The sequence below is a fragment of the Muntiacus reevesi genome, chromosome 3 (genome assembly GCF_963930625.1).
Source record: "Muntiacus reevesi chromosome 3, mMunRee1.1, whole genome shotgun sequence".
In the NCBI taxonomy this organism is placed as follows: Eukaryota; Metazoa; Chordata; class Mammalia; order Artiodactyla; family Cervidae; genus Muntiacus; species Muntiacus reevesi.
This window is the reverse complement of record NC_089251.1, coordinates 87,174,805-87,189,268: the sequence shown is the minus strand read 5'-3', so window position 1 is coordinate 87,189,268 and position 14,464 is coordinate 87,174,805. Positions and strand designations below refer to the sequence as shown.

Below are 14,464 nucleotides of genomic sequence, written 5' to 3'. Positions count from 1 at the left end.
TTATCTGAAAACTTATTTCATTCTCTACTTCCTTTATCTTCTCACTTATCTCATTTTCTTATGTATGATACCTAAATTTCATTTTCTAAATCCTCTGGAAGATATGACCTATTTAGCTATTTGCTAATGATGGTACTATATTTTTTTTTATAAACTTAAGTTGTATTAAAATAATTGTTCAGATGTAAAACATTGCATATTTGCCCACACCAACAGGTATTTTCACTTAAATTGTTCTTTTGTATTGCACATAATTTTTTTTAAACTTTGACATCTTCAACTTTTTTTATAAGTGGTATATTAAGTAGAAACTGAATATAGGAGATACACTCATGCATTTTTAGTCATTGGAAAAAACTGAAAAAGTAATTTAAAATATTCAGCAAGAATGTGAATAGCTAGTATTGTTAGTAAAAACTCTTGAGTTCCCAGATACCTATGAAAAAAGATCAAATTCAGTACTTGGAAATATTGAGAGCCTTCTTTGTTATTCCAGTAAAAAATCCACTAATAATGTTTCTGCAGTTACTTAACAGAGTGCATGATAAGTAAATGTTTTTTTCCTGTTCTATTTTCCTTCTCCTCTTGACTTCCCTAGTTCTTAGCTCCCTTTAATAATCTCTTGGCTGCCCAGGAGTTCCCACTGTGGCATCCCATTCAGGTGTACCTCTTTTTGCCAATGTCTTCTACCCCAGACCCTTCCTTCACCCTGTCTGTCCTATAGGGTGTCCTACAGATGAGGAAATCTTCCTTGGTTGCCCCTCATTCCATCCAGGCAGCTCTTGGTCTAGATAGAGACTCAGTAATCTGTAGAGAAGGAATTGCAGTTATGTGTCAGTTGGCCAGCAATGGTTTATAGATGTCACCTTTCCCGGGCACATATTTACAACTTAATGGAGTCTCCTGGAGATGCAGCAGACCTTAATCTAAAGGAATGGTTCTATTTCCTAATGCCATACACAAAGATAAACTCAAAATGCATTAAAGACCTAAATGTAAGACAAGAAACTATAAAATTCTGAGAGGAAAACATAAACAGAACAGTTGATGACATAATAAATCAAAACAAGATCCTCTATGACCCACCTCCTAGAGTAATGGAAATAAAAGCAAAAATAAACAAGTGGGACCTAATTAAATTTAAAAGCTTTTGCATTGCAAAGGAAACTATAAACATGGTGAAAAGCCTCAAAATGGGAGAAAATAATAGCACATGAAACAACTGAAAAAGGATTAATTTCCAAAATATACAAGAAGCTCAAACAACTCAATACCAGAAAAACAAACAACCCAATCAAAAAGTGGGAAAAAGTCCCTTAACAGACATTTCTCCAAAGAAAACATACAGATGGGTAACAAACCCATGAAAAAATGCTCAACATCACTCATTATTAGAGAAATGCAAATCAAAACCACAATGAGATACCCCCTGACACCAGTCAGAATGGCTGTCATCAAAAAGTCTATAAGCAATAAATGCTGGAGAGGGTGTGGAGAAAAGGGAAGGCTCTTGCACTGTTGGTGGGAATGTAAATTGATACAGCCACTATGGAAGATGGTATGGCAGTTCCTTAAAAAGCTAGAAATAAAACCACCATATGACCCAGCAATGCCACTCCTAGGCATATACCCTGAGGAAACCAAAATTGAAAAAGACACATGTACTCCAGTGTTCATTGAAGCAGTATTTACAATAGCTAGAACATGGAAGCAACCTAGGTGTCCATCAACAGATGAATGGATAAAGAATCTATGGTACATATACACAATGGAATATTACTCAGCCATAAAAAGGGGATGCATTTGGGTCAGTTCTGATGAAGTGGATGAACCTAGAGCCTACTATACAGAGTGAAGTAAGTCAGAGAAATATAAATATCACATACTACCCATACATATGGAGTCTAGAAAGATGGTACTGATGAGTTTATTTATAGGGCAGCAGTGGAGAAACAGACATAGAGAACAGACTTACGGACATGGGGTGGGGGAGGAAGGAGAGGGTGAGATGTATGGAAAGAGTAACATGGAAACTTACAATGCCGTATGTGGACACAGATAGCCAGTGGAATTTGTTCTATGACTTGGGGAACTCGAACAGGGGCTCCGTGGCAATCTAGAGGGGTAGGATGGGGAGGGAGATGGGAGGGAGGTTCATGAGGGAGGGGGGACGTATGTATACCTAAGGCTGATTCATGTTGATATTTGGCAGAGAACAAAATTCTGTAAAGCAATTATTCTTCAATTAAAATAAATTAATTAAAAAATAAAAAGGGAATGGTTCTAATGGTGAAAATTTGAGGCATTATAAGGAACCAGTAGGTTGTTTTGTTTTTAGTGAGTGGGCCTTCCTGTGCCCTTAAAAATCAAATCACGTAGCTGTCTGCTTGATGACAAAGGCAAACTAGGGTTTTACCCTCTTATTATGTGGTGATTTTAAATCTGGAAAGGTAAAAATAACTTGCTCTTTCTTCCTTCTCATTCTCAGAATGACCGATGGATACTCAGGCAGTGACCTAACAGCTTTGGCAAAGGATGCAGCACTGGGTCCTATCAGAGGTAGGAATTCCAAAGCTTTAAACATTTAGAACTGTTTGTTATACCATTCAGAAGTTTAAGAAGTCCTTATTGAGAGGTCTTTTTTATTCGTTGGAAAGCAGTAAAGCTGAATCAGTGGAAAACTTCATTAAAGTTGATACAGAGTTTCTAGACTTAAGGTTAAGTGACCTTTCTGAGAAAAGCTTTAGATTCATTGGCCACATATGCTCTCTGTAGCATATTCTGCTGCTGCTGTTGATACTGCTTTTGCTGTTTCTTCTTCCTCTTCCTTTTCCTGCTCTTCATTCTCCGCCTTCCTCCTCTTCCTTCTCCTCATCCTCCTCCTTCATGCCCCTCCCCCCCCCTTCCCCACAACACAGAAAATGTGAAATCATTCTTAGTTCACAGACCATATAAGGACAGTCCATGGATCATTGTACCATGAATCTTGTTCTAGACAGCAGACTTTGCAACTTGATAGTAGGTTAGCAGCAAAAAAAAAAAAAACCCTCAAGAATAAGAGAACTTTTTTAAGCAAGTGAAAAAGAATAATAAAGGGAAAATGTTCTTATCTATTTTATGGTTCTTTTCAGTTCAGTATTCTAATATCACTTGAAATTAATGTGTGTAAGGAAACTTATATAAATAAATGGTTTTACTTTTATCATTATATGTTATCTTTTGAAAAATTGCAGCAGAGTATATCATTCATTGCTTTGTTTGATTCTGAAGTACCACATCTGTCATTGTTGGGTTCTGTTAAACTCAGGGTGATAATCACTCTAGAGTAGATGTTCTCAGCTGCTTTTCCACAGGCAGCATGGGAAGTGGACGGGTGATGCTCCCAGGTTTGCACTCCGATTACTGGCTATGATGGCAACATGGAACATGCAACTTCAAATCTCTTTCTCACAGTCAAACAGACTCCTAGTTAAGAACTGCTGCTTTAGAGAGTAATAAATATAACCTTGGGAATATATTTTGAAACTCTGGGTAAGGCATTTTAGTCAAGCTTTCATTATGCTGGAGGCGTAACATCTTGTTCAGATACTGAACTCAGAAATATTAGCTAATGTATAAATCATTTGTATATTGGGGGATATGTTAGCTATTATTCTGGGGGAAAAAAAAGTTGTTGGCACAGCATGTATATTATCTGTGGTGAAACAGACCACCAGCCCAGGTGGGAGGCATGAGTCAAGTGCTCGGGCCTGGTGGGCTGGGAAGACCCAGAGGAATCGGGTGGAGAGGGAGGTGGGATGGGGGACCAGGATGGAGAATACGTGTAACTCTATGGCTGATTCATATCAATGTATGACAAAACCCACTGAAAAATAAAAATAAATAAATAAATAAATAAATAAAAAATAAAGTCACCTGAATCAAGCAAACTTCATTCTCCCTTGCCATCCAATAAAGCGTATGGGTAGACTGTGAAAAAAAAAAAAAAAAGTTGTTGGCTTAAAACAACTAATGACTTTTGTAAAGAAGTTGCATTATTTTAAGTTTACTTTTAGATTTATAGATTCTATTGTTTTTGAGCAATATATGAAGAAACCAATGCCTTCCTAGGAAAGAATATTAGTCTAAGCATTTATAAATTGTATGTGGTCTTACTATTAATCTGTTTTTCTCAATATAATTTATATTGAACATGTACTTTTAGATTATTGCACTTTGTTAATTTAAATTTGGAAGTCTTTTTTTCTCTAAGTGGCTCATTTTTATATTTTACAGAACTAAAACCAGAACAGGTGAAGAATATGTCTGCCAGTGAGGTAAATTGTTTTATAATTATCTTTCTTTTGTCTGGTCCTGTAGACTGTAAGATGTATCTTTTGTCTGAATTTTTCCAGTTTGATTAGAAACCGGAAAACAATTACTTTTGCTTCATTTCAAAATATGGAGGACTGTCAAATGACGATCTCCTTTGGTAATGCACAAAATGTATTATACATAATCATTAAATCATTTTCTGTCAAATCATTATATAAATACTAAACAAAACAAACTTATAGGCAACTTGAGAATTTTATACACTGTAAAGATGGCATATAACAGGTAATGTTTGTTTTCTTTCTTATAAAAGCAATACAGTTTCCATTATAACATAATTTGTTACATCTTAAAAGTATGGTAGGTTCCCTTATGAGATGCTGAAGCATTACTTTTGAAAAAACTTGCCTGCAAAATATAGAATTGGATATGCAGAATGATCATAACTATGTAATCAGACATTTTAAATCAGATTTAAATTATGTAACTTACTTCTCGGAGCTCAGATAGCACCTGAGACATTACTAACCAAAAAGACTTCATTCTTGGCATAGAATAGAGAATAGAACTCCATTGGAGTTCAAGTGTGAACTCAAAAAAAAAAAAAAAAAGCCCAACAAAAACCCCCAGAGATGTGGACTGGAGGCTGGCAAGGGTTTTGCACATTGCAGACAATCCTGTCCAAGTATTAATAGTGAAATCTTAATATAGAGAATGAGTGTACTTGAGTATGAGTACATTTTGGCAGTCCTTTTTCTTCAAGCTTCCAGGTACATTTGAGGTTATTATCTTCAGGCATCTTGTGCATAGTGGTTAACCAGCTACGTTACTAAGAAAGCCTTCACACTTCTTGCAACCACCCTTTTCCATTGCAACAGTCTAGTTTACCTGGAGTGTATGTGACATGAATGAAGCTTTTTAGGAATAAAAAATTCCACATGTCATTTACTTTGGTGTTTAGCTATGATTACCTTTAAAATTCACATTTAAAGTATAGTTTCAAAAAAATAAATAAATAAAGTTTAGTTTCATGTTCCTCTTATCTGACTCATTATTTTGATTCCCTATATTTCTAACTTAAAAAAAATATATTAGTACTAAATGTCTTGAGCTGTGCTCGCTTCGGCAGCACATATACTAAAATTGGAACGATACAGAGAAGATTAGCATGGCCCCTGCGCAAGGATGACACGCAAATTCGTGAAGCGTTCCATATTTAAAAAAAAAAAAAATGTCTTGAGCTTTTTTGCTTATGTATAAATTATTAACACTATCCCATCAATATATTATTTTTTAAATGTTCTTTTAGCATAAACCTAATATGTGCTTTTCTATCCAAAAAGTAAACACTGTGCATGAATTATTTCTTTCCCACACACCACTCTCCCTGCCTTGGACTCAGGACAGGTAAACCTGGTATTTCATGTATATACCCTGGCCCCCCTAGATGAAAATTGAAGAAAGATCTATTGTGTGACACTTTTGGCCTCTGTGTTGGTCCTGTGAACAGACATAAAGAATGAAGGAGCTAATCAAGGCCATAAGTAATGAACTACAACCATCAGCTGGCAAATGATTTTTAGTAAGAAGTTGTCTACTAATTCCTAATCAACTTCTGCAAAATCCACTGAGCCCCATGTCTGCAAGTATTCCTCACTCTATCTCAAGTGCCTCGGCCCTGGCATTTTCTGTGAATAAGAAAACCCACTCCAGTATTCTTGCCTGGAGAATTCCATAGACAGAGGAGCCTGGCAGGCCCCAGTCCATAGGGTCGCAAAGAGTCAGACACCACTGAGCAACTAACACTTTCACTTTTTCACTTTCAACCATTCGGGAGCCCACTAAAAACCTATAAATGGATGCTTGGGTATACCTTCATTAGTACCTTATGCTAATTTTATGAAAGCAAGTGGGTGGCTTAAGGAATAGGAGAAATTCTTAGGAATCTGTCCATAATTATTTCATGAGAAAGAAACCTGTTTTCTGTTGATAGTGGATTTATTAAGCTTTATGTTTTACCCATCCTGAGAATTATACATACAACTAAACTTTAACATTTTTCTTCTCATTGAAACTGAACTTAAATATAGTTCCCATTTTACTTGAAGAATAAATTGAGTCTGTTTTCTTTTTTTAGTAACTCTTCTAGAGTCATGATTTTAAAACAAGGTAATTCTGTGGCAATAGGTATCTATTACCATACAACAAAACTTGCCACAAAATTTAGCAGCTTAAATGACATGTGTTTATTATCTCACATTTTCACAGAGAAAGGAATATGGGCACAGTTTAGCTGAATCCTCCACTTCAAACTCTCCGAGGGCTGCAGTCAAGGCATTGGTCTAGGGTTTCTTACAAAGCTGTAATCAGGATGTTGTCTGGGGCTATAGTCATTATAAGGCTTAAACTAGAAAGATCCGCTTCCAGGTTCACGTGGTTTTTTGTGTTTTGTGGGTTTTTTTTTTTTTTTTTGCCAGATTAATTTCCTCTTGTGTTGTTGCCCTGAAAGCCTCAGTTTTCTCTGTTTATTGGCTGGAAGCCACCTTCTGTTCCTTGTCACATAGGCCTCTCCAACATAGTAGTTTGCTTCATCAAAGCCAGTGAGCCAGGAAGAGAAGAGAGAGTGCCAGCAGGATGGAAGTCATAGTCTTGATGACCTAATCATGGAAGTCACATCTCAGCATGTTTGCTGTAGTCTGTTCTTCGGTCCAGTCTACACTCAGGGGAAGGGATTACACAAGGGCATATATAACAAGAGATGGAATCATTAGGAGACATAGCAGGAGATACCTGCCATGTCTGTAAATCAATTTAATGTTATGTTTAATGGGTCACACTTGGCCAGCAAAATCTGCTTTTGTATTAAGATGAGCCCGCTCAACTCTACTTTAGAACTCTGAAAAACATTGTTGCTTTCTGGGAGCAAGGCACACCTTGAAATTGCCTATCCCAAGACTAGAATCAGCAACTTTAGGAACCTGGGTTCATTTTAATGGAGAATAATTTGAAGACTGTGTGTCAAAATGCATACTGCTTTGTTTTTATTAGTTTGGATGTTAAGTTAGCCTATTCCAATGACAGACTAAAAATACAAATTTTTTAAAATATCATGAATTCATTCTAACAGAGTACATTTATTTCAGTATTACAGTGTAACATATCTACTTGAATTGTATCTTGTATTTTAAAAATATGTAAGCCATTTCATTATTTTAAACTAAATTTTGTCTATTTATTTGGCTGTGTTGGGTCTTCAAGGTGGCACGTGGATCTTTCTTGCATCCTGTGGGATCTTGCATGGTGGTGCACAGACTCTCTAGTTGTGGTTTGCGGGCTCTCTAGTTGTGGCACATGGGCTCCAGACTACGCAGGCTTCAGTAGTTGCTCTGCAGCATATGGGATCTTAGTTCCCTAACCAGGGATCGAATCTGTGTCCCCTGCTTTAAAGGTGGATTCTTAACCTCTGGACTACCAGAGAAGTTCCTAAATTTTAGATAGCAGTACTAAAACTTAAAACTACTGAATTATAAAAAAATAACATGATAGTATTTTTTTGTGATCATTCCACTAATAATATGTGTCATTGTTACACCCATTGTTACCTTGTTAAAGTTTTTGCTTCTACTGTATACTTTTATGCAATTTATTTTTAACCTAATGGTCTTAATAATTTGGTAACAGCTTTTAGCTATTAGTCCTGGCTTATGAGTTGATGTTTATAAAGCACTGAAAGTCTGGCAACAGTGAATACTGCATAAAAAAAGTGAAAGTGTTAGTCACTTAGTCATGGTTGACTCTTTGCAACTCCATAGACTGTAGCTCATCAGGCTCCTCTGTCCATGGAATTCTACGGTATAGGTATCCATTAAATAACTGACCTGGGTCTCCTGCATTGCAGGCAGATTCTTTACCATCTGAGCCACCAGGGAAGCCCTAATTTAAAAATACATAAATACTAAATAATGGCAACCTTTTAGAGAGATCAAGGAAATTCATTCTATTTTCTTACTAATTTTCTTAATCTATGCAATGTTGATATTAGAGAGGATATGAAGAAGTTAGATTGGGTTTTTTTATAAGTAATAAAAAGAATATATGCAATCTAGATGTCTATAAACAAGTGGATAAAGAAGTTGTATACATATATACAATGGAATATTACTCAGCCATAAAAAGAAACTAATTTGAGTCAGTTCTTGTGAGGTTGATGAACCTAGAACCTGTTTTACAGAGTTAAGTAAGTCAGAAAGAGAATAACAAACACCATGTGTTAATGCATACCTATGAAATCTAGAAAAACGGTACTGATGAACCTATTTGTAGGGCAGTAATAGAGACATAGACATAGAGAACAGACTTGTGTGTCACAGCAGGGGAAGGAGAGGATGGGACAAATTGAGAGGGTAGCACTGAAACATATTCATTACCACACGTAAATGGTAGCCAGTGGGAATGCACCGTATGACGCAGGGAGCTCGACTCGGTGCTAGAGGGCTGGGAGGTGGGAAGGAGGTTCAAGAGGAGGGGACATATGTATACCTATGGCTGATTCATGTTGGTGTATGGCAGAAACTAACAACATTACAAATTAGTTATCCTCCAATTAAAAGTAAATTATAGGACTTCCCAGGTGGCGCAGTGGATGAGAATCCACATGCCAATGCAGAGGACATGGGTTCGATTCCTGGCCCAGGAAGATTCCACATGCTGCGGAGCAACTAAGCCTGTGTGTCACAGCTACTGAAATCTGCATGCTCCAGGGCCTGCAAGAGTAGCCCCACTCTCCGTAACTAGAGAAAGCCCTCACGCACCACTGAAGACCCAGCACAGCCATAAACAAATAAAATTTAAAATAAATTTTTAAATGTAAATTTAAAAAAATACAGATAAGTATCAGTTGAAGTTTTGTCTCCAGTTCTTAACTTCTTATTTGGGGGCAAAATATACATGTAAATATGTGATAATTTTTAATTGACCACTTTTTGTCAGATTCCATTTTATCTTTTAAAAACTTAGGTATTTATTAACTCATTTTTGTTTTACTCTATATTCTCAAAACCAATTAAAAATCTCAGAAAATAAGACCAAATTAATACAAAAATGTATTAAAAGCAATAATAATAAAATTTTAGACATAAGCATCCTCCATGTTGTATTAAGAGCAATATTTCCTTCAGAGTCCCATGTGCATCTTGTAAACTCTTTTTCCTTTTCTGAGAAACATGAATTTAGCTAGAGTATGCTTGTGGTGAGTGAGACTTGAGAATGTAAAATTTCATGAAACCATGCAGAAGAAAAATTGGAAGGAGATAACCCAAATAGTGGTTGTATATCTGAGTAGTGGGATTGTGTTTATTTGTTCTAATTGTGAATATTTTGTCTAGTTTTCTGTAATGATTGTGTTTTGTTTTTATAGTGGGAAAATACTGTGACTTAAAATGTTAATACCTAAGAAGCCAAGCACATGAAATGAAAGTATATTATGTGGTAGAATTTCTTAAATAGGAAACTTGCCTAATATATAATAATATGTAAAATAAGATGATTGGCATGATTTTCTAAGAATACGTCTACATATATTTTAACATTAACAAACAAAGCATAAATTTTAGCCACCATTGGGTCAGCTATTGTATATGTGATAATCATTTGTATTGTGTGCTTTTTTTTATATCTAGATGAGAAATATTCGATTATCTGACTTCACCGAATCCTTAAAAAAGATAAAACGCAGTGTGAGCCCTCAAACCTTAGAAGCATACATACGTTGGAACAAGGACTTTGGAGATACCACTGTGTAAGCCTGCAGAATGTTTACTTTTCAAGAGAAAAACATAACATCTTCGATGAATAGTTTTATCAGCTACGGAAAGTCAGCCTAAGTTTACAGGACTTTTCAGAGTCTTACAATTGCTTGTGCACCCCAGAAGATGAACCATAAAATAAATTTAAATAAAGTATACAATGCAAATGGAATATTTTTGTTTAAGGCCTTCTTGCCTTTTTGGTCACGGATATTCCAATGGGCACTGTAAGTCAAAACACAACAAAAACGGAATCTGGTCGTCTTTACCAACATAATCATAATGTAAATAGTAATTTGTATATTATGTTGCAGATGAAAGTATTCCAGAGACAGTGAATGGTAGAAGACACAAGAGCCTTTGGTGGTTTGTCTTCTGACATCTTTTCTTAAAATAGTCATTTTTCCTGGTTTCATTTCCTACTGTTGTCTTTACTATAGGTGATTGGAATGCCGAACACTGTTTTTTTTTCTTTTTACAAATTGTGTGCCAAATGAAACTTTTTCCTACATAACAGTAGTAGGAAAAAGAATTTTGAAGGTTTTTTTCTTCTTCATACATCTACAGACATTAAAAATGTTTTCTTTTCACTTTTTATTTTTTCTACTACCTTTCTACCAAACAATTTGGAAAGCAATACGATAGTAACAAAACAAAACAAATCTAGTGAAAGGAGAAGGAGAAATTTTGAAGTTTTCAGATACTCTGTCATACAACATGTAGACCAGTCCTCCTGTGACCTGTAGTATTTTTTTTCTAATATGTTTGTCAGAGATCTATTGTAGACTGTTAACTTATTCCTAATGGAATTTATTTTCTGCTAGAATTATTCTAATATTTAAGAAAGCCAATTTTAACCACTGTGAAAGTGGTTCCTGTGCAAGAGAAGGGAAATACTGGGACGAAGACATTTCTAATTTATTGCTTATTACTTTCTTACTGTTTACAGGATAATTACAAGCCAGTGGATCTACCATGTTTTATTAATCCTTCCAATGAAACTTTAAAAAATTACTGAATTTTTATACATTGCATACGTTTTATAGGTTTCTTGTGCTCACTTTGTTAACTAAAAAGTTTTAGTCTGTTAATCTGCCTTTTGTTCCCCAAAAATGTACAGTAATTCCATTTCTTGTTTGTATGTGTGGGTTTTTGTTATAAAAATGTCCTTGTAGGAAGTAGAGACTCATATCATGGCCTTCTAAATATTGTAATAAAGGCAAATGGATATTTGCCATTAGCTTACTGGTTAAAAGTTTGTTTACAGAAATCGTCTTTGGTGCTTTTATGTAAAATGTCATGGGTGGGAAGAATAATTTTATAGTGGTAACAAATATTTCTTTTTTAGGAAAAATATCTTTGGTTTTGAGAAAGTATATTAAAGTTAACTTGCCCTCACTGGATAAGAATTTTATAATGAAGACATACATTCTTCTTAACTTCACTCTTTCTTATCCTAAAGACTTATCTAAATATAGAAGATGTATGATTACATGCTCTTTGTAGCTATAACTTAAATCATGTCTCCTCTAATCATAGAACTCCCTTGATAATAAAAATGAGGGTTGAGATAAATAGAAAAAAAATTTTTAAGCCAAAACCATGATATTTTAGGTCATGAGTAGTATCTTTTTAAGGTCTCAAACATTATAGTATCCATTATAAAATACTGATAATGAAAGATGATGAAAATATACACGATAAGAATGGTGAACATCCCAAATTAAAATATTTTCAATAAAGCTCATAAAATTTTTTTTAATTTTCATTTGGAAAAAGATTATTGATAACTGGTAGGTTGTATTAAAAGTCCATGTGCTTTAAACTTACAACTTTTAAACTACAAACTCCTTTAAAATTGTCATAATATTATATACATTAATTGTAGCTCATTTATTGGGAAAAGTTTTAGATAACAGACTTCACGTTACATAAAAAATATTGTCATAAACATTGAGTCAGAATTATATTACTGTATGCACATCCATGTATGGAAGTTAATTTCCTGATCAAGTCTGAAATTGAACTTAGTGCTAGAGAACAATTTTCTTTGACTTACATTACCTAAGTTTTATTTTAAGCTGTGTTTCTCTCATAGAAGGGCCATAAAAGTAGAGTAATTATATGGTAGGACGTGTAAGGTTTTGGTTTGATCTTTTTCAATAAAAGACAGAAGTTGCTGAGGATTTCCGAAATAATATTAGACTCAGATTGTGACCTTGTAGGTTTTGCACTGAGCTCTGTGTCATGTTATTTAGTGAAAGGTAATGTCTAAACCTTCGTGTGCTCTTCATGTTATTACGGCAGAGTTTTGTAGACTAAATGAAACCTTTCTGATGTACTGGACTTTGAGCCAATGGAAAGAATCAGTACTATCTTTCCAGATATCTTAAGGGTAAAAGCTTATTGTAAGACAGTCTGCTAAATGAGGTTATTACATTTCTGACTTGAAAATATGCTTTGTGCTTGGAAAGAATTGGAGGAAAAGGAGATACTAGAACTCTAATTTAATATACAGCAGTCTTTGTTTATAGTGTAAAATTCATTATATTTTGTACAAAAACTAATTCTTTTGGTAGAATGAACCATTTACAGTTTGTTTTTGGACTTTGAGTCAAAGGATTTTCCTTTAAATGCTTGTCTCAGTTTTACTCTGGTCTTTTGTACTTTTCTTCAGAAGAAATGAATTAAAAGATTCAGCTGCATAAATGGGTTTTTATCCTAACGGATTGGAAATAAATTATAAACTTTATTTTGCCTTTAATTTATTTGAAACTTTTTGAGATTTCAGAGGTTGTAGTCTGGTATTGAAGGAGTAGCTTGTATTGAACTGACTCTTGCCAATAACAATTACAAACTCTGAACAAAATATAAAAAGCTGTGATTAGAAGACTAGAGAGCAGTCAAAAATGGGCAAAAACAACACAAGATGATATACTAGAAGAGATCCACATTAACTAGGTTTCACTATGAGAGCAACTTGCAACATCTGCAGTGTGCTTTGAAATAGAATTCAAGGAGTATGTGACAGCCTTAATGGGCTGAGGAGTCATTTTGTAATTCTAGAACAGTTTGAAATTGGGAGGGAAATTTTGAAAAGGAGAGATCTAAGTCCCAAAATCTGCCTGCAAATTCTTTTCAAATGCTTGTTGGATTCTGAAATTACACCTCTGCAGTGTGACAGTCAGGAAGAATCCAGGAGAAAGCAGTAGTTGAAATCCAAAGAGTAGTTGTAGCAGTTGCTGGATGAATAGAGTTTGAAATTCAAATTCCAATAAGAGGGGTTTAGTAAACACTTCTGGTTTTCCATTGACACCCAAAAAGGGCCATGGCTCAGGATGAAGGACAGTCCATCCTAGAACTAAGGGCTGTACTTTAGAACTCTGGGCATAGCTAGAAGAAACTCGCCGAAACAAAGCTTAAAATCAGGGTTTCACAACATCAAGGTTATTCTTTAGTAATTTAACAGCTAGCTAGAATAAAACATTGTTAAAACAGGATCCAGAGCCTTTACAACATGTCAATTTCACAAAGCCCAGCAAAAATAATAAACATACAAAGAAAAATTATATGATCCATAATCAACAGAAAATCTATAAAAGCAGAAACACAAGATGACTACCTTGGAATTAACAGAAAATTATTTCTTAACAGCTTTAAAATACATTAAAAAATTTACAAGGGTAAATGATGGATTAATAGATTAGGATTCTTAGCAGAAAAATAGAAACTGAAAATCAAGTAGAAAGTCTGTGATTATAAATTATGAAATGAATGACTGTCTGAAATTTTAAAAATCACTGGGTGGGCTTAACAGTAAACTGGGTGCATCAAAGATAAGAAAACAGGAAGGCAGTTAATATAATTATCAAAGTGAAGCACAGAGAAAGAAAGAAACAGATTTCAGACCTGTGGGACAGAGTCAGTCTAATGTACATGTACTTTGACATCCAAAAGGACAGTACAGGCAGAGAATGGGGCAACAGAAATACTTGAAGCAGTAATGCCTGGGATTTCCCAAAATTGTTGTAAGATATGAACTTATAGGTCCAAGAAGTTCAGTGAACTCCAAGCAGAATAAATTCAACAATGATCACATCTGAGTACATCCTTTGCAAAACAAACACACATGCACAAAACCAAATCAATTAAAATAAATATCAAAAGCAGCCACCAAAGGGAAATGACATTACACTTGAATAAAGCAAAAATGGTGGATAACTTTATTTGAAACAATGGAATCCAGGAAATGATGGAATGACATTTTTAAAGTGTAAACACTATACAATACTATGTAAAAAAAAAAAAAAAGGTGAACACTGGACCTACTGTGTAGCATAGGAAAC

General features: G+C 34.8%; 1 protein-coding gene and 1 non-coding gene across 5 annotated transcripts in view; both read left to right on the top strand.

Annotated features, from left to right (window-relative positions):
• The window catches only part of SPAST (spastin), a 53,437-nt gene extending 40,610 nt beyond the window's left edge, over window positions 1–12,827 (top strand). For all 4 annotated transcript variants that reach the window (XM_065929475.1, XM_065929474.1, XM_065929473.1 and 1 more), the window contains 3 exons: window positions 2,489–2,559; window positions 4,276–4,316; window positions 9,993–12,827. In XM_065929475.1, coding sequence (XP_065785547.1) covers window positions 2,489–2,559; window positions 4,276–4,316; window positions 9,993–10,115 — 235 coding nt within the window. In that variant the 3' untranslated portion in view covers window positions 10,116–12,827. The remainder of the gene's footprint in view (window positions 1–2,488; window positions 2,560–4,275; window positions 4,317–9,992) is intronic.
• On the top strand, window positions 5,428–5,534 carry LOC136165624 (U6 spliceosomal RNA). Its single transcript, XR_010662630.1, has one exon. It is a non-coding gene; the product is annotated as a U6 spliceosomal RNA (small nuclear RNA).
• Window positions 12,828–14,464: the final 1,637 nt, after the last annotated feature.